The 20,952-nt window shown below is 35.9% G+C and overlaps 3 protein-coding genes across 5 annotated transcripts; all 3 read right to left on the bottom strand.

The window, feature by feature from the left end:
- Positions 1-605: 605 nt before the first annotated feature.
- Positions 606-3,554, bottom strand: LOC102603438 (protein NUCLEAR FUSION DEFECTIVE 4-like). 2 transcript variants are annotated; one of them, XR_001475000.1, is made up of 4 exons: positions 3,432-3,554; positions 1,915-2,792; positions 1,003-1,835; positions 606-856 (listed from the first exon to the last, which is right to left on the bottom strand). XR_001475000.1 is itself a non-coding variant. In XM_006359114.2 (3 exons), exons 1-3 carry the CDS (start codon positions 3,495-3,497, stop codon positions 1,361-1,363), a joined length of 1,419 nt encoding a protein of 472 aa, XP_006359176.2. In that variant the 5' UTR covers positions 3,498-3,554; the 3' UTR covers positions 606-1,360. The 2 variants fall into 2 exon arrangements, 1 of the variants encoding a protein (XP_006359176.2); XM_006359114.2 differs by having other exon boundaries at positions 606-1,835.
- Positions 3,555-4,899: 1,345 nt separating this feature from the next.
- LOC102583459 (B3 domain-containing protein Os06g0112300-like) lies at positions 4,900-6,261 on the bottom strand. 2 transcript variants are annotated; one of them, XM_015314290.1, is made up of 3 exons: positions 6,140-6,261; positions 5,851-6,025; positions 4,900-5,493 (listed from the first exon to the last, which is right to left on the bottom strand). In XM_015314290.1, the coding sequence occupies exons 1-3, from the start codon at positions 6,244-6,246 to the stop codon at positions 5,176-5,178; spliced, it is 600 nt and encodes a 199-aa protein (XP_015169776.1). In that variant the 5' UTR covers positions 6,247-6,261; the 3' UTR covers positions 4,900-5,175. The 2 variants fall into 2 exon arrangements, with proteins under 2 accessions (XP_015169776.1, XP_006359110.1); XM_006359048.2 differs by having other exon boundaries at positions 5,851-6,030; positions 6,140-6,237.
- A 1,480-nt stretch (positions 6,262-7,741) lies between these two features.
- On the bottom strand, positions 7,742-20,355 carry LOC107062958 (B3 domain-containing protein Os04g0386900-like). Its single transcript, XM_015314263.1, has 3 exons — positions 20,191-20,355; positions 8,597-8,728; positions 7,742-8,053 (listed from the first exon to the last, which is right to left on the bottom strand). Exons 1-3 carry the CDS (start codon positions 20,353-20,355, stop codon positions 7,742-7,744), a joined length of 609 nt encoding a protein of 202 aa, XP_015169749.1.
- Positions 20,356-20,952: the final 597 nt, after the last annotated feature.

The following is a 20,952-nucleotide window of genomic DNA, read 5'->3' as shown; positions in this document are numbered from 1 at the left end:
TGAGTGGAGAAAATTTGTGGATGATAATAATCTGAAGGAGGGGGATGGACTTGTGTTTGAACTGTTAGAGTGCAGCGCTAGCAAAATCCATTTCAGAGTTCAGATTCTCAGAGGTGATTTCCCAGCTGAATTGAACCCTGAAGATGAGGAGGGTGCAAACAGTGACAACCCAATACTACTTGGTTAAAAGTACTCGATCTTCTTACTGTTGGAAGTCGTAGATTAATGACAAGATTTGGAACCGTATTTAGTCAGTTTTATTTTCTGCAAGATACATCTGCAGTTCTATTAACCTACCTCAGGTGGATGCAGTCTCGCTTTGCTTTAAAAGAGTCAACTTTCTAGTAGTTGTTTTGTGTATGTATTGTCTAAATTGTGACTCTATGGTTATCTTCTGGTTGTATCCTAAATATGGAATTTAGCAATTATGTTGACAATCACATGCCTGTTAACATGTCCATATAAGAAAATAATCATAATTTTTGTGTTTGAAATCCCTTCTTCTAATGCTTCTTCATCTTTTGTCTGTAGAACCTGTCGATAGTACTAGTTTTCTCTATTTTCCTCATCAGTATTGTATTCATCATGCAGAATCTTTCAAAGACTGTCAAGAAAATAACTTCATTCTCATTACTTTTACATGGTAGTTGATTTTCTTCTTCCTCTCCTCAACTGTTGAGGAAAGGGAGATTTCACAGAATTTCTGGATTCAGGTGATCAACCCTGTTTCGTAGTTTAGTTGAAGGGAGAGTAATACATAGAATCAAAAAAGATTCAACGATGAAAATATTCTCATTATAAACTCATCAAGGCTAGTGTTTTTACAAGAAATCTCTAGCCAACCTTCCTGCAAGAACTGGAAAGGTATAATTGCATCAGTCCTTCCAATCAAGCAAACGACCAACGATTGCCATCAAAGCAAGCAGTATAGACTATAGACTTGCAGGATCAAGTGGGAACTTGACAGATGACAGTATTTTAATATCTCATTGGAGGATTTACCTTTTGTAGAAGAAGCCAGCATAGCTTGTCAGCAAAACTTGTAACTTCCAACAGTCTTATTCCATCAAGTATCAACTTTCATCATTTCTTTCTGTGTATTCCTCTACAATTTTCAATTCACCTCTCTTCCCTAATCATGCAAAAGGTAGAGTATGCTTGCCTGCTTGGGTTTATTTTCTTGTCTCATCACCCCCATGATAGATGCATCTGTCCTGCCATTGTGTCAAAAGTTATACTTCTTTCCACCCTTTGGAAGAATGTTATGCTGGATTGCTGTTAATTGTGGCATGAGGTAGTGATTCCAATGGCATCTATCTTCGTATAGCCGTCACAAGTCAGTCCAGAAAGATAATTCCACTCAGGTTAATCTCATCCAATTTCGGTTCCTTTCCTGACTGTCATAGGCAGCTTTAGTTCTTAGGAAAAGCAGAAAACTAGATGCTACTCCCAATAAAGAGATGCATCCCCACCACATAAATGTCTGAATGTAACAGTTCCTACCCATGCAAACTTTTGATCCATCCAATACAAGCACTTGGTCTGGTTTCCCTAGGTTTGCTTCATAGACTATAGCTGCAAGAAGTCCATAGAGTAGTGATCCCAGAGGGATGTTGGTAATGAGAATGTTGTGATTGACTCCGGCACTGTTGGGGCCGAACAGCTCAGAGGTTATTGACACTGCTGCTGAAAATACAAAACCAGAGCTCAACCCAACTAATGCTGTGGCAGCACTCAATGCAGCTTTGCTTCCTGATAAAACAAGCAGAAAGAAGGCCAGTGGTGTAGGAATCAGTGCAAATGCAAGCCACGCGGTCCTTGCATAGTTCATCTTGCTGCATCCAAAAAACCATTTCAGCTGTCAGTTTTTTTCCTATGATGGTGATTAAGAACAGTAAATCTTGAAATACTTACTTGCGTAGAAAGTCTGGGGCGGCTGAAAGCAGGCGCCCGAAGAAGGAACATGCAGAATAGAGTGCAACAAAGAAGCTGATCTCCGATCTATATCCAAGTGACTCTGAAATTTGGCCTAGATTGTTGCTGTAAACAAGTACGAGTGTTCCCCCACAGAAATATGCTAGGTAATATAGCCAGAAATCCAACCTACACATGAGCAGACTTGCTGAATGTTCCTCTCCAAGCAGCAACAAACGATCTCTCAACAGAAAACTGCTAGTCCAACTTCCCTTCTCTTTTGAACCATCAGAATTTTCCATCCAAACATTCATACTTGAAGCCTCTTTCCAAATCAATTCATTGAGCATCTCAAGATCATCAGTATCATTGTCTTCAAGTGAAATATAATTAGGATGGAACAGTTCAGACCATTCTTCTGTGCAGATAACCCCTGGTGCAATCACCGGTAGGACCAGCAAGAACACTGCGCCAGCCAAGAGGATACGAGCTGTCTGTGCACTATATGAGACCGAGTTTAGAATTAAGAGATAAAGGCCGGTAAACACTGCTAGTATGGTAAGACAGCGGAAATTGAGATATTCTCTGTGAACAGAATCAGCACGAAGGGTTTGAGATCGAGGTTGCCAGAGGATTGGAAGAGCTGCAATTGATGTGACAAGGGGGACTAGGCCATTAAGAAGAAGGTACAGAGTGTCATCTTTGGAATTAATGGCATTGGCAATGAGGTTGTACAGGGCCGCACTTGCACCATTGAAACTTATGCTGAGGGACAATGCAATTGGCCTATTTACCGAGAAATGTTTGATGCACAACACATAGCATACTGTATTAAACCAGCAGATACTGCAGCCAGCCAGCACACACAACAGAAATACCTGCAAGATTTATCAGTGAAAGCTTGAGAACAGGATAGGATCCCAACGAAGTTTCAAGCGCAGTGAAGTAGAGAGCTGAAGAAAATAATCTTGTAATATCTTGAATTTCTGCAGTTTTCAATTTCAGTTGATTACTAAGGCAACTTTCTCAAGAACCACTTGAATCTTGAAGTTTTTTAAGATTTGCATAGAAGTTTTCAAGCACCAAATTTTAACTGACTAGAATGGAAAGTGATTGAGGATAAGATGTTCTCCTTGGAGGCAGTCCCTGTATAGTTGTTAACAGAAAAGACCTTTCAGCTAATGAGAAACCTCATAAATGATAAATTAAGTTAATTTGCCTTCTACATATCATTTAACTTCACTTGATGGACATTCTTGGTTTATTTTAGAGGAGATTATTTGATTAGTACTTCAAAGGGGGTTGTCCAAAAGTCATTTCTAGATCTAATAAAGTTTGCAAAATTCTTGTGGTAGCTCCAACAACTGTCAACCACCAGTCCACCAAATAATCCAGAGAGAAGAAATTCATACAGGGAAAGAAGCAAGCAATGGATATACAGGGAACAGCAAAAAAATGGATTAAGTTCCCAAATTTCATTTCCAATCAAGAAAAGAGAGGTGAGAGAAGAAACTGACCAAGAAATAAGGCAAAAAGATGATTCTTTGAGACCATCTCCAACCCATCTCTATTTTACTCTCCATTCTCTATATTTGGAGAGTAAAATAGAGAATGGGTTCTCCAACCACTCTCTATTTCATTCTCTATTCTTCAATTATAGAGAGGTGAATAGTAGTTCTCCAAATTTTGGAGAACTACTATTCACCTCTCTATAATTGAAGAATAGAGAATGAAATAGAGAGTGGTTGGAGAACCCATTCTCTATTTTACTCTCCAAATATAGAGAATGGAGAGTAAAATAGAGATGGGTTGGAGATGGTCTCAAAGAATCATCTTTTTGCCTTATTTCTTGGTCAGTTTCTTCTCTCACCTCTCTTTTCTTGATTGGAAATGAAATTTGGGAACTTAATCCATTTTTTTGCTGTTCCCTGTATATCCATTGCTTGCTTCTTTCCCTGTATGAATTTCTTCTCTCTGGATTATTTGGTGGACTGGTGGTTGACAGTTGTTGGAGCTACCACAAGAATTTTGCAAACTTTATTAGATCTAGAAATGACTTTTGGGCAACCCCCTTGAAGTACTAATCAAATAATCTCCTGTAAAATAAAACAAGAATGTGCATCAAGTGAAGTTAAATGATAGGTAGAAGGCAAATTAACTTAATTTATCATTTATGAGGTTTCTCATTAGCTGAAAGGTCTTTTCTGTTAACAACTATACAGGGACTGCCTCCAAGGAGAACATCTTATCCTCAATCACTTTCCATTCTAGTCAGTTAAAATTTGGTGCTTGAAAACTTCTATGCAAATCTTAAAAAACTTCAAGATTCAAGTGGTTCTTGAGAAAGTTGCCTTAGTAATCAACTGAAATTGAAAACTGCAGAAATTCAAGATATTACAAGATTATTTTCTTCAGCTCTCTACTTCACTGCGCTTGAAACTTCGTTGGGATCCTATCCTGTTCTCAAGCTTTCACTGATAAATCTTGCAGGTATTTCTGTTGGTGTGCTGGCTGGTTGCAGTATCTGCTGGTTTAATACAGTATGCTGTTCTCCTTTGTCTAAATTTGTGAGACTTGCTCCCAGGAATCAAAAGATAAAGCACATATGATGCATTTAGAAAGAAAAAAGAAACAACTAAAATGGGAGTAACGAGCTTTCTCTTTAAATCATCATTTGCAATAGCATGTTGCTCCATAAGGCTGCTAGAGTTTTCTCTAGTCCCTAAGAATGAGAGTAGGAACATTCTGAAAAACTATTCAAGGCTGATTAGGTCTGCCTGAAAAATGTCTTAAACAATATGGATTTCTTCAGTGCAGAATACTATCGACAGGTTCTACAGACAAAAGATGAAGAAGCATTAGAAGAAGGTGAAGCTTCAGGATTTCAAATAACAAAAGTATGATTATTTTCTTATATGGACATGTTAACAGGCATGTGATTGTCAACATATTGCTGAATTCCATACTTAGGACACAACCAGAAGATAAAGACATGTTAACAGGCATGTGATTGTCAACGTAATTGCTAAATTCCATATTTAGGATACAACCAGAAGATAACCATAGAGTCACAATTCAGGCAATACAAACACAAAACAAATACTAGAAAGTTGACTCTTTTAAAGCAAAACGAGACTGCATTCACCTGAGATAGGTTAATAGAACTACAGATGTATCTTGCAGAAAATAAAACTGACTAAATACGGTTCCAAATACTTGTCATTAAACTACAACTTCCAACAGTAAGAAGATCGAGTACTTTTAACCAAGTAGTATTGGGTTGTCACTGTTTGCACCCTCCTCATCTTCAGGGTTCAATTCAGCTGGGAAATCACCTCTGAGAATCTGAACTCTGAAATGGATTTTGCTAGCGCTGCACTCTAACAGTTCAAACACAAGTCCATCCCCCTCCTTCAGATTATTATCATCCACAAATTTTCTCCACTCAATGCTAAATTTGTGACCAGATTTGACTCCACCGTAAAACATATCCCACTTCTTCTGACCACAAGTAAGGACTGCACTGACTGCACGAGCTCCAGCAGAAGGAAGCTCACTGGTCATTTTCTTGGGTAAATACTGTCAAACATTCAAAGAAATTTAGTAATATAAAAGCCACAAGAACCCAAAAATGGAACCTTATGTCTGAGTATAACTATATATATTTATTTATTTTTACATTTTTCATAGTTTATTTTTAACCCTTCTTTAGGAGCTCCCACTTTTTCCTCCGCCATATCTAATCTTGAATTCACCACAAAAAATCTTCTCTTTTGGTGGCTACCCACCTGTTATCAATACCCACATTGGGTTCCAACTAAATTTGAGTCCTCACCAGAAAATTCCATAACAAAGTCGACTCAGTACCCTACAAAGAATCATCTTTAAACAGATACTAACAAAGGGGCGCGAGGAAGGGGAAAAAACGGGAGTTACCATACTGTAGATGGGCTTGACACCGGTCTTTGTGAGAATCAAATCAACATAGGGTTTCCCAGAAAGTGGCCAGTATTCACCATTGTCGATTTCTGGAATTCCAGAGCTTTCAATCTCGGGTTGTTTCATGGTGGAGTAACTATGTTTGTGGTTTGAAACACGTTCAAAAGATGATCTGCTCTGAAAAAATCAAGAGAACCATGCAAGCTTTAAAATCTACAGGGCTGTCGAAATTCGAAATAAAGAAAAAAACATCAGAAAGCTTTGTTACAGAATGATGAGAATGTACATCCATAGTCGATTGATCAGATGATTGGAGTTCTTGTTCTGGCGAACCCGTTTACAGAAAGGGTTTTGGGTTTGGGTTTTCAAAAAAAAAGAAAAAGATTTTGCCATGTATCTTGTATACCTATTGAAATCCGATTAAATTTGACTTTGCTAGAAATGACCGAACACTAAAAAATAAGATTCCGGAACCTCTCTTTCCTGTGCTATCAAGAATAAGGAATAGCCAGCAAGGTCTTCTTCCTTATTATACGCGCGTGCAAGAGATTCTGTTTAGTGTAAGGTGCAAGGCGAAAGTCATAAATGAAATAGAACTCCCTGTCTCATTCCCGGCTAACCGTGAACAGAGTGAAGGGTGGGCCAAGAGCTTTTTATAAGGGGTCTTTTTGTCAACAATATTCCCCGGGATCTCTAAGAGGATACTATTCATTTCTTCTTCACACGACTGTTCGCTTTGGAGACTAAACAATGTAAATAATACGTAACAGTAACCCAAGTAATGATAATAAGAAAGACTAGGGAGTGTGTTGCAACCCGATTCAAACCAAAAGAAGTACCTCACCTCACTTACGAAGAAGTTGTTGGAGAATTCACGTTAAATATTTTAAATTGAGGAGTAATACGCTACTTAACAATTGAAATTCGACTAATTTAAATTTTACAAGTCGTGAAATTTTAAAAAGAAATAATCAAATTCTTATATTATCTTACGAAATTGGCAAACTATAATTCATAAAAAAAAATATCAAAATATGTTGTGACTATATTATACCCAATATTTTACGCGAAGAAGAGGATATGTGTTATAAGGCTTAAGCTTGCTGATTAATTGTGGATGTGTTGTTTTATTGTTAATTATGTTACATAATTAAATGCAAAGTCCTAAAAAATAATTTAAAAATAAGAAAGAATTGATTGAATGCAAAGTCCTAAATTGATTAACGTGAAAGATAAATAGTGATTACATAATAGACTAATGTTTTAAAATGCCCTGATCTAAGGATGAGAGATTAGATTAAAATAATAATAATTCTATCAATGAAAATAATAACTTATAATAACTCTATCGGAAAAAAAGCTTTACAATAATTATACTCTATTCATATATTTCTCATGTAAATTATCTATTCGACTACAAATAACTGCACAATTGCACTACATTTTCTTTCTCATTCTTCTTATTAAGAGTATTCATGCTTTTAATATAATTAATTTATGTGAACATGAGTTGCACGTTAATATCGAGTCAATTAGTCAGTAAAAATTATCTATAAGGTATCAGAGTTATAATTAGATATCAATTTAAAGTATAATTTTGAAATTAATATAATTTGATATTTCAGCTTCGATTTAAATGTTACAAGCAATTTAATTGCACTCATATCAAAATGGATGAAAACATCATCATTGGAGTTTCAGAGAGATAGAATCAAATATGAGCCAATAGATAAACCACATAAATGAGAAAACAATATCAATAAAATGAGACATACATCATACATGAAATTACTAGTGTTGATAAAGGTTTTTTTTTTTGGAAATTGAAACTACAAAAACTGATAGATGTTTTTTTTTTTGAATTAAAACTACTGAAATTGATAAGTTTTTAACCAAGTATTATTGGGTTGTCACTGTTTATACCCTCCACATCTTCAGGAATCAATTCAGCTGGAAAATCACCTCTGAGAATCTGAACTCTGAATTCAATCTTGCTAGTGCTACACTGTGATAGTTCAAACACAAGTCCATCCCCTTCCTTCAAATTGTTATCATCCACAAATTTTCTCCATCCAGTACTAATAAATTTACAAGTAGATCTGGCTCCACCGTAAAACAAATTCCACTTCTTTCGACCACAAGTAAGAACTACAGGAACTCCAGCAGAAGGAAGCTCTTTGTTCATTTTCTTGGGTAAGTACTATCAAACATTTAAAGAAATTCAGTAATATAAAAATCACAAGTCCAGAAGAACACAAAGCTTCCAACAATATATATATATTAAAACCTAAACTTTAAGCCTAAAACCTATGACATCTAATCTTAAAATTCAACACTGTAAATACCTTTTTTTTGTGCTTTTTCACTTGGTATTTGGTACCGAGGAAATGAGATATCTATAACTTAGAATTTTATTATTTACAAAAATTAACTTTTGAATCTTTTATGTTTAAAAAATAAAGATCTCTTATGTATAAAATTGAGAATCTCTCGTAAAAAAGTCATACAATTAATTTTTTTTGTAAAGGGCTAGAAAATCATTTCTCTATTCAATACCCATATTCCCAATAAATTGGATCCACTTCAAAAAGTCCCACAATGGTGTAAAAAGTTTCCAAAGACAACATACTCATTACGAGAACTCTGATTAAGGATGATCATCACTACTACAAAGAATCATCTTTAAGTAAATACTGAAAATAGAATGCTTTATATAGAATGTGGAGGGGAAAATGAGAGTTACCAAACTGTAGGTAGGTTTGACGGCGCTCTTAGTGAGAATTATATCAACGTAGGGTTTTCCAGAAAGTGGCCAATATTCATCATTATCAATTTCCGAGCTACCAATGCTTTCCATCATGATGGATTTACCTTTCTGGTTTGAAACACATTAAAAAATCAAAGAAGAATATAAGTTTTTAAATTAACATGGGGTGTCAAAAATCAGAATAAAGAAAAACAGAAAAAGAGAAATTTGTTAAGAATGATTGGAATGTACATTCATGTCGATTGATTAGATGATTGGAGTTCTTGTTATGGTTTGATTCTGTGTACAAAGAGTACATAAAAATCCTAGAACTGTCAAGAGTGGCTAGTTTGAGTTTTGGGAATAGGGGGTAAGGTTCCTAGTGTTTTTGAAAAACAATTCAAGTACTTTTTTTTTGTTAAACACCTATTCCTATTTACTTCTTTATATAATAAGTATTATGCATCGTTACATATAGAGGTGGTCGCATTACTACTAGCACAAGATTATTCTAGCCTAAAGAATTATAGACTCAAATTATATAACGACTTATTAAAACTGGTAAAAGTAATTATTTCTTTGTCTTTTTTAAAGTCTTAACATAAATAACGTGGGCTTTTGTTTGTTTGCTTTTGGAGTTTTACACAAATAACGTGAGATATTTGCTTGTTTACACAGTTTTTAACACAAATAACATGAACTTTACTTGTTTTTGAGTTTTTAACACAAATAATATGGGTCTCTTGAGTTTCAAACACTAATAACGTGAGGTCTCTTTGACTGCTTTTGATGTTTTAACACAAATAACGTGGGGTCCATGTCTTCTTCTGAAGTTCTTAACTCAAATAACGTGACTCTTTGCTTGCTTTTGAAGATTTTAATACAATTAATGTGGAGTGTGTTGCAACCCGATTTCGAAAACTAAGGCTTCGAAACCATTTCGCAAATTTTGGCAAATTTTTGTTAAGTTTTGGAAAAATGAGTAATTTGAAAGTCGCCACTTAATTTTTAGGAAAAATTAAGAAAACCAAATAAAAAGGAAATTTTTAAAAGAAAAACATTTTAAATAAACCAGAGTCGGGTAAGGGTTCAAATAATTCTCTAAGGAAGGGTTTATGCATCTTAGAGAATCCGCTAACACGCGGTTGACCGACGGATTGAAAAGTTTGGCTAATTTAAGATTACCTGTAAAAAATCTTGTTTTAAAATAACCAAAGTCTTTTGATACTTATACTAGTCTAATCTTATTTCTTATTCCAAGTAATGAAATAAGTCAAATGCTAAAGTGTCAAAACAATAATTTTAACTTAACATTTTATCCGAGTTAAGATTTTGAACTAAATGGTTAGCTTAATCTCATCAACGTGGATTCAAAGCTAATTACTAAATATGAATAATTCTCAAGTTAGTCTAAGAGCTTAAGTTGCCTAACTTGAAAGAGTTTTGAAAATTTAAATACTTAAAGTAAACAACTAACCAAATAGAAGAGTTATTTAAAAACTTCCAAGGATTCATCTAAGTTGGATAAAATAAATGTTAGAAGTTAAAAACAAATATCACAAAATCACAATATGATAGAAGACAAAGTGCTAATAGAATTGGGACAACTTTAAGTCCACTTGCTGCATCTCATTTTTCTGCCTTTTGAGGCTGCTGCTGCTGGCGCTTTCCGAACTTTTTAAGTCCGAAAAAATGCTATTTTCAGCCCTTTGAAACTGCTGCAACTCGGCCTCATTAATTATGGGTTTTAACCCAATTTTGCTCCTCATTTTTCAGCCTTTTGAGGCTGCTTCTGCTGCTGTTTTTAGTGGACTTTTGAGATTCCAAAATTTGAATTTCAGCCCTTCAGGACTGTTATTACTCCTCTACTGAGCTGCTGCCAGGTTTGAAATTTAATCCAATAATATTGGCTTCCCTTTTACGACTTGGAAGAAGACCCTAAGAGATGAATATGCAAGAGATGATGGAGTCCAATGGACTCAAATGGGAGAGAGTTCATGCGAATGAAAACAAAGGATAAGAATTAGTAACTAATCGAAAAGGGGTACAACAATTAAAAATATAACTCAAGTCTATCCAATACAAGAGAAAGCCAACAGAAACAGAGAAGGCAATTAATTTCCAATCATAACATATTTTTTTCACATTCAAACTAAGAAAAGACACAAACATAACTTTTAGTCACGGATTTAAGAAAAACAGAAAATCAGCAAGTAGACAAGGAATGGGACAATTTAACAATTCGCCATAAATTTTAAAATTTACAACAGCAAACAGAGAAACAAAAGATTAAGTCAAAAAATTTAGTAAACACAAGAGACCTTTGGCCAGGTAAATACGCTCCTGGAAACAATAAAACTGTTGGAAGGAAAAAGTAATATGAATTCTTAGACATAAGAACAACTATAAATCATTTCTAGTTCTTAAGAAAACTACAGGTAGCTATTACGACAGGTTACGAACGAAAGCATACAGAAAATCGAGAACTCATATTCCAAATTCATAAACAGGCGACTAGATGCAGGAAAAAGGAACCAAGAATTCAATGGTAATAATCAAATTTCACACATAACAGAACATACTTCAGAAAATTATACACTTAAATCAAATGACTATATGACCCAGCTATATCTATTTTATTTGTAAGTAACAAACAGGTCCATACTCGAGAGAAAGAAAGGAAAAGAGCTTCAACTCGAGCTAGAATAACTTTTAATCACAAGAACGACAGTCAACTGCACCAAAACTGAGATTCGAACAAACATGCTACGATTATAAAGAAAAGCTAGCCGGAGTAACAATAATTTGGTTGTTTCAAACTATACAAGAATTTAGCCGAAAACACATTTTAGGAGCAGCGAAGCTTAACGTAACATTTTAGTCCAAACAAACTCGAAGTGACAGAATATACAACTTATATCTTTAAGAAGGCAACGAAGAGAAATCGGCAACTATATTAACATGGATTTCAAAGTCGAATAAGAATAACAATAACTAAAGCACATATATAGATATGTGATTTCGACTAAGTAAAAGAATCACATTCACATCTCTAAATTAACAGCCATCAACAGAGCAACAAACTTAATACACTCATTCAAAATTGACTTAACTAAGTGAACAAGATCATGAAAACTTTTACTGTCATTCACATAAACATCACATTAAACACCTTGAATCTAAAAGATAATTAACAATACTAAAACAAACAACAATTCCACAATGCAACAGAAAGAAAAGACTAAAGAAAGAGCAAGAAGATTACCTGGTTCTAGGCAGCGAACCGGACAACGAGTTTGACAGAGACGATTCCCACCTCTTCAACTCGAACAACCACAAAAATTTTAAACCATTGAGTTGAGAATTCCCAAACTTTTTAGGGGTACTCTCAGGTCTCAAAAATGCCTCCCCTTGAACAGTGAGCAAAAAAGGGTATTTATAGGGCGACTTCTGGGTCGAATTTGAGGGGGAAAACGATGTGGGAGCACTCACAATTCAAAATTCTTAGCGGATAGGGTTGAGGGAGCTGGAATTTGTATGAATTGTACCATCTTTGAACGAAAATTGGCAAAAGGAAAGGGAAAATAAGAGGATAATGTCGTTGGGAACGTTATGGAAACCGCCAGCTGTCCTCAAGCTCGTGTTAAGCACGCTTAAACGTACTAATTCGAAGGAGAGAAGAGTAAATTGAGGCTGGGCTTGCTTCGTTCTTTGCTTGTTGTTGCTATGTGCGTATGTGAGGGAGAAGAGTATAGAGTACTGGGTATTAGGAGAAGAAGTGGGTTGGGTTATTTTTTAAAATTGGGCTTAAACTTGTAGGAAATTAAAAAGGCTGAAGGGACTTGATCCATTGGTTTATTTTTATCAAATTCAAATTGACCTCAATTAATTCAAACTTGATAAAATGGAAATGAGACAAATTATAAACTCAACTAATTACTCAAACTTTTTAATTTCAACAATACAAAATAATTATTTTGAAAAGAAAGATCTTTATTAAATCGGGATTGGTTTTAAAGGAAATAATATGCGTACTTACTTAAAACTCTATTTTTGGTAAAACAATTTACTAACTATTTATTCAAATTGAAAGAATTATATAAATCTATATATTTTAAGTATATAGAGATATATTTTATAGTAAAAATGGAAAATTAATTAAATTGTGGAGGGTCAAAATTGGGTGTCAACAGCTGCCCCTTGTTTGACTAGGATGGATGAAATCGATCCGAGGCAAATGAAACTGACTAATCCAATTTTGTTCGTCCACTAATTCATCTCTTTGGAATGGTTAGATGGTAAGAAGTCTGAGGAATTATGGCCGAACTCTGGTATTGAGTTTCCTACTTATCTCAGGTTACATCAGAACTCAGACCACTAGTAGTTCGAAAGACGTTTGATCTAACGCACAATTTTGAAAGAATGCAAAAGCTATTTCGGTGTCGAAGTATGGAGAGACCGAAAAGCATGAGAACAGAGTGATGACAGAGTCGTTGGAGTACAGTTGAGTTTTCAACATTAAGTCCGCCTACATATCCCTAAACTTTGGGAATCAGACTGCTTGTAGTTCGACTCAATCGGTTGAAAAATAAATCTCTTATATGGACATAACTTCCAAAGCTCTAGGGGTATTGTCACTCGAATTTGAAAATTTGCCTTCGGTGAGAGTTTGAAAATTTCACCAAATGTGAAACTGAAACTATTAAACCTAAGAAAATACCCACACGCCTTAGGATAGGGATGTGGTTTGATTGTGGTGGAAGTCGCTCCTTAACTCGTGTCCTAAGAGTTTGATATTCCTCTATGTTAGAATTGTTGAGAATTGGATAATGGTGATTATGGCTTTGGAGAATGGTAAGTTGACCTACTTTCATGCTATATTGAAATTGTTCTTGTTTGGATTGATCCACTTATGGTGGAGGTGTGTACTTATGGGATGTATTATGATTGAGGCCATGAAGGGCATTATATGAGTGTTATTGTATTGTTATATTATTATATATGAATGAGGCTATATGTGAAGGTATGATGTGAATGAGTTTTATGTGAAGCTATATGTGAAGGTATGATGTGAATGAGTTTTATGTGAAGCTATATGTGAAGGAATGATGTGAATGAGTTTTATGTGAAGCTATATGTGAAGGAATGATGTGAATGAGTTTTATGTGAAGCTATATGTGAAGGAATGATGTGAATGAGTTTTATGTGAAGCTATATGTGAAGGAATGATGTGAATGAGTTTTATGTGAAGCTATATGTGAAGGAATGATGTGAATAAGTTTTATGTGAAGCTATATGTGAAGGAATGATGTGAATGAGTTTTATGTGAAGCTATATGTGAAGGAATGATGTGAATGAGTTTTATGTGAAGCTATATGTGAAGGAATGATGTGAATGAGTTTTATGTGAAGCTATATGTGAAGGAATGATGTGAATGAGTTTTATGTGAAGCTATATGTGAAGGAATGATGTGAATGAGTTTTATGTGAAGCTATATGTGAAGGAATGATGTGAATGAGTTTTATGTGAAGCTATATGTGAAGGAATGATGTGAATGAGTTTTATGTGAAGCTATATGTGAAGGAATGATGTGAATGAGTTTTATGTGAAGCTATATGTGAAGGAATGATGTGAATGAGTTTTATGTGAAGCTATATGTGAAGGAATGATGTGAATGAGTTTTATGTGAAGCTATATGTGAAGGAATGATGTGAATGAGTTTTATGTGAAGCTATATGTGAAGGAATGATGTGAATGAGTTTTATGTGAAGCTATATGTGAAGGAATGATGTGAATGAGTTTTATGTGAAGCTATATGTGAAGGAATGATGTGAATGAGTTTTATGTGAAGCTATATGTGAAGGAATGATGTGAATGAGTTTTATGTGAAGCTATATGTGAAGGAATGATGTGAATGAGTTTTATGTGAAGCTATATGTGAAGGAATGATGTGAATGAGTTTTATGTGAAGCTATATGTGAAGGAATGATGTGAATGAGTTTTATGTGAAGCTATATGTGAAGGAATGATGTGAATGAGTTTTATGTGAAGCTATATGTGAAGGTATGATGTGAATGAGTTTATGTGATCTTGTGATGATCCTATGTAAAGTGGATAGCATTGTGAGTTAAAGTATGATTTCTCATGATGTATATATGAAATGATGTTGGATTATGAAGTATCCTTAAATGAAAATGTTGTGACTTGGTTGGTAGACTAAAGTGTCCCTCCTTGTTACTTAAAGTCTTGAATGCATGAATGTGTGAAATGGGCAAAACTAAGAAATGGTGCCCTTTCATAAGTCTAGCTTTCCTAAGTAAATGTAAAACCATGAAATCGGTAGACCTAATGGTGGTAGCCCTTCTCATGTGTGAAATGATGAACCTTGGATCGGTAGGCCTAAGGCACCCTTCTAGGGGGATTTAATGAGCTATCCTTATGAACCTTGATTGGCCATGACTAAGAAATGGGGCCTTTCTTGGGAAGAGGTACTATGAGTTGGTTGAACTAGAAAAGGAACCTTCTCTAAGTACATATGTGATTGAATACTCTATGGGAAACAAGGCTAGCACCGAGTGGATGTGGTTAGGAAGGTGGCCTAGTTGAGTATGAGATTAGGCACAATGAACTTCCTTGGACATCCCCTAAACCATGTGCCTACATGGGATGTGTCCTAGTTCTACCCTTGGCAAGTAGAACACCTTCCACGGTGTAGGGTTTTATGACACCGGATTCCATGTCTAGCTTGCATGGTCTATGTCGGTTAATGCCTATTTCCATCATGTGGGATGTGCACTCTAGTTATTGGATAGGTTCTACAACGTGTAGGTAGTAGTATGGGATGCTATCTACACATGGCACGAGTAGGCTTTGAAGATACTAAAGTGAGTTCCCTAAGTCTAACGACTATTATGTGAAAGTCCCCTTATGTGCTTGAATGTCTCCAAAATGGTTTCTTAAAGAATGTTGGTCTATTGATGTTATGTTGTAAAGGAAATGTCCTTATCTAAGGTAATCTTGGGGAACACTTAAGTGTGCTTGAAGAGGTTGTATGGGCGGTCCCTTCTTGTCTCACTCAAGTGTGTCTTAAGGTTATATTAGGTAGAGGTCCTATGGTAATGAAATGACATGTGTTCTTTTAAAGTTAAGCATGGATTGTATATGGACATATGTTGAGTATATGTATGGTTTGGCTATGGTCTTGTATGTTAATGTTGACTTGTATTATGTCTCTTATATTTGTAAAGGAAAGGTTTTATCAAATGATGTGAAAGCATTTACTTCCTTGAAAATGTCCTTTTTGGCATGTTTTTGCATGGTCTCCATACTTAGTACTTAATTGTGCTAACCCCTTTCTTTCCCTTTTTGGACTAAAGTGTAGGGATTTGGATATGATGACATGTCATGGCTATTTGATAGGTTTCTAAGTGTTGAAGATGAAGACTTGGTGAGTCCTCATAGATTCGAGGACAATACCCAATATGTTCTTTTATGTCTTTTTAGTATTGTTTAAGTTGTGTACGGGATTAGTCCCGAATTTTGTACTCTAAAGTATTAGATGGTTTTGAGACATCATGTATAAAGTCTAGAAAGTCTTCCACTTGCTTTTTTATTAATTAAATGTCTTCTTTGTAAAGAAAGTTTTTAATTCCTTATGGTTTTTAGTGTCTATGCGATGAATGAATGCTAAGAGGCTTGTATTAGACCTCTTCGAGGTCGAGTACGCCGGTTACGACTAGGGGGTGCTCTCGGGTCGTGACACCTCTTTTGACTATGTCCCAGTTCGATGCTAAGAAAAATTCCACGTTGTGCTACGTCCTATTTTGACGTAGTCCACTTCGTGTGTTGCAAAATCTGGAGAAAATTGTCAGTAGAAAATGTAATATAAATACAAATATAATTTGTGCAAACCTGGTTTAACATGCCATACTGAAGGAGATGACGATCCAATTTTGAAGTGTATTGCTCTTGAAGGAAGTGGTGATCCAAAGTTAGGTGTCAATTTAAACGAGGTGATGATTCAATAACATAATATGACGTGTCACTTTTTAGGGAGGTGACTTCCCAGCATGTCACTTTTTAGGGGGGGTGACATCCCAATATAATATAACATTATGTCTAGGGGAGGTAATGCCCCAAATTAATAATAACGTGTCACTTTTAGGGAAATTACTACCCAATATAACGTGTCACATTCATGAAGGTGACGCTCTAATACTAATTTAACGTGTGTCACATTCAAGAAGGTGATGCTCTAATAATAATTTAACGTATCACGTTGAAGGAAGGGACGCTCCAATAATATAACGTCTTCGAGGAGCCTTATATTATTTCCTAGGTACCATTAGTTCAATTCACTTCTCTAAAACATTTCCCTCACTTCTCAAATATTCTCTCCAACTCAAGAAGAAGAAGAAGTGGGAGCTAGGCTTTGGATTCAAGTTTTTCTTCATCAAATTTCTTGAGAGATCATAGCAAAGGTATGGTGGCTTTTCATCTATGGGTAGCTTTCACCCATAGAGTCCCTTCAAAACATGATTTCAAAGCTTCCAAGTTCTTCAAAACCTAGGGTTTTTATTCTAACTCATGGGTTCCTTCTTCAAACGTTTTCAAATGGTTATTAATGACTTATTATGATTGTATTAGTGTTTAAATGATGATTTATGATGAAAATACTCCATGAACCCATGATTTCTCTCTATTCCTAGTTTATGCCTTTATAAAGTGGGTTGCTTGATAATGAATGTATATGAATCGAACTTGTTTAAATGTCTTTAGATTGTTGAAGTATGTCATTACTCATGCTTAGTTTATGGTGTATTGTTGGTGTATTGGTATGAGAGGCTTATGGCCTTAAAGGCAAAGTATGAGAAATTGAAGTGTTATCATGACATTGTATGAATGAGAGTTCAATGAAGATAATGTGATCATGTTATGAATGTAAAGGTGTTGTTGTAGGTTGTTCACTGATTTGGTTGCATAATTACTACCCTATTTTCCATGCTCTTTGATTCCATTACATGCCTTCAAGGTGTTTGACAAAATGTCCAACTATGGAGAATTGATGAATCGATGCTTTAAAGCTTGAGTTATGAGATGTATGGAAATTCCATAGATGTGTTGATGACACTCATGAATGTTGATGATATAATATGAAGGATTCTTCAATATAAAGTATACCTTGAATTGGTAGGGCTTATGCATCATTTTCTTGTATAAATGATTATATTGTTGATTGTTGAATCCTTGGATCGGTAGGCTTATGGCACCCTTTCATGTGTTAAATAATGTACCTTGAATCGGTAGGCTTATGGCACCCTTTCATGTGTTAAATAATGTACCTTGAATCGGTAGGCTTATGGCACCCTTTCATGTGTTAAATAATGTACCTTGAATCGGTAGGCTTATGGCACCCTTTCATGTGTTAAATAATGTACCTTGAATCGGTAGGCTTATGGCACCCTTTCATGTGTTAAATAATGTACCTTGAATCGGTAGGCTTATGGCACCCTTTCATGTGTTAAATAATGTACCTTGAATCGGTAGGCTTATGGCACCCTTTCATGTGTTAAATAATGTACCTTGAATCGGTAGGCTTATGGCACCCTTTCATGTGTTAAATAATGTACCTTGAATCGGTAGGCTTATGGCACCCTTTCATGTGTTAAATAATGTACCTTGAATCGGTAGGCTTATGGCACCCTTTCATGTGTTAAATAATGTACCTTGAATCGGTAGGCTTATGGCACCCTTTCATGTGTTAAATAATGTACCTTGAATCGGTAGGCTTATGGCACCCTTTCATGTGTTAAATAATGTACCTTGAATCGGTAGGCTTATGGCACCCTTTCATGTGTGATGATGTCAAAGTAATGAACTATTCTATGGGAATGTAGGCTAAGCACCGAGCGGATTTGGTTAGATGGAAACTCCCCCGACAGTTAGGCATGAGTTTCAATGATCGTCTACCTTATCCCATAAACTATGTGCCCGCATAGGAAGCTAGTGGATCCATTAAGCTATATATACCGGTCTTCCTTAGGCAAGTAGACCACCTCTTTTCGGTGTGGGGACTCATGACACCGGATTCCATGACAAGCTCTCATGGTCTATGTCGGTTAAATGCTTACTTCCCTTCATGTGAGATTTCATTATGGTTTCTTGACAGGTTCTACAAAGTGTAGGTAGTAGTATGGGATGCTACCTATACATTGCACGAGTAGGCTTGGAGAGGGTCATAGTGAGTTTCTCTAAATCCTAATGTATGTGAAATAAATGTGCCCTAAATGGTTTCTTAAAGAATGTTGGCTCTTAAATGCTTAATATGTTATGCATGTTATACTTGGGTTATATTACGAGTTATTTTCCCTTGTCATGTCTTAATTAATGATATACCTCTTATGTATGAATATTGTGCAAAGGTGAAAGAAAGGAATGATAAGTTACTTTAAGTGACCTAAATGTGGTGCCTTAGTATGGATGGTGGTATGGGACGCCATCGATACATTGCACGAGGTATAGCATAAGGGTTTCTTGAGGTGAAGGTCCAAGGTAAAGGTTTTCGTGTTGATATTGTTTAAAGGTGATATTATGACTTACTTGATGTTATGCTTGTCTTGTATGTCTTTTATGCTATTGTTCATGATATTTCAAAAAGGTGGCATAATGCATGGTTTCTAACTAAAATGTCCCTTTTTAAAGCATGTTTTGCATGGTCATCATACTTAGTACTTAATTGTGCTAATTCCATATTTCTCTATTTTCTACTAGTGTAGGTTCCGGAAAGTGAGCGGGTTCTATAGTAAGCTTGGAACTTGAAGTTCTTCCAAGATCTTGTGGTATGTCCTCATATGTCGAGGACAAGACTTTTAAGTTCTTTTGTTCATGTAATAGACACTTTTAGTTTTGTTTTGATTGTAAAGGGCCGTGTCCCTACTTATGTTTTGCGACTGTGTCTAAGATGGCCATGTGAGACTTAGACTTCCGCTGTGTGTTTTTAAAGTTGTTTTAAGAAGTTTAAATGTGTGGATGTAAATAAGTTTTTTTATTATTCCGCACTATTTTCATTATTGAATGCAATGAATGACTATGTGGCTTGTATAAGACCCCCTTCGGGGTCGAGTACGCCTTGTTACGACTTGGGGGTGCTCCCGGGTCGTGACAATATCAAACTTCATATCCACATAAGGTGTGACAAAAGACAGGGTAGCACCGGGATCTAATAAAGCATACACATCAATAAGAAAGATTTTTAACATACCGATCACCACATCCGGGGAGGTCTCTTAGTCCCCTCGGGATCGAAGAGTATAAAATCGACTTTTATTTGGAACATTGGAGTTTAAACCTCTAGGAGGAGCTTGATTGCCTTCTTTCCCCTTGGACGAAAGTATTGGGCAACTCCTCAATTGATGACCACTCTTACCACAACAACAAAAAAATGACAGTGTCGGGTAGGCACTTACCATCATGATTCTTCCCACATTTTGCACAATTTGGCCTATTCACATAAGAGCCACCACTATTACCTCCTTGAGGTTTAGCGTTAGACACCATATCCTTGTTGACCCTTGGGGAAACATTTGAGGAACCTTGGTTTGAGAACCTTTGTTTGAACTTTGTCGATCTTGTCCATCGGACCTAGCATTGGAGAAATTCCCATCACTTATTCTAGCTCTTTTCACCTCTCTATTATTTTCCTTGAGTTTCTCTTCTTCCATTTGGTGGGCATGCACCATGAGACGTGAAATATCCATATTCGGGATAAGCATTGCCACAAGGCATTTTTTAACTACCATGTCGGACACTCCCATCACAAATTTATTCATCTTGGCCCTTGAATCTGCCACTATAGTTGGAGCATACTTGGATAATTGGGTGAAATTTAAAGCATACTCTTTCACACTCATACCTCCTTGACGAAGGTTAATGAACTCTTGCATCTTTGCTTCCCTAAACTCTAGGGGAAAGAATCTATCAAGAAACGTTGCTTTAAATGATTCCTATTCTACTGGGACCACTCCTACGGGTCTCTCACTCTTCCACTGATCATACCAAACTTGAGCCACATCTTTTAGTTGGTAGGCGGCTAACTCCGCCTTCTCCTCCGAAGACACCCCCATAAAGGCAAGTACTTTATAAACCTCGTCGATAAACATTTGAGGATCCTCTTCCACTTTGGAGCCATGAAATTTGGGAAGGTTCATTCTTGCAAAATCCCTAACCCTTGAAGCAGCCGAATTCACATTAGGATTCACATGAGTCACAACATCTATATTGGCCTTAGCCGTCACAGCTAGAGCTTGAGCTTGAGTCGTCATAGTTTGGGCCAACATTTGAAAAGTCGACCTAAC

Source organism: Solanum tuberosum, unplaced genomic scaffold (assembly GCF_000226075.1).
Source record: "Solanum tuberosum cultivar DM 1-3 516 R44 unplaced genomic scaffold, SolTub_3.0 scf00284, whole genome shotgun sequence".
Lineage (NCBI taxonomy): Eukaryota > Viridiplantae > Streptophyta > Magnoliopsida > Solanales > Solanaceae > Solanum > Solanum tuberosum.
Note: the sequence above shows the minus strand (reverse complement) of the source record. Positions and strands in the feature narration are given on the sequence as shown.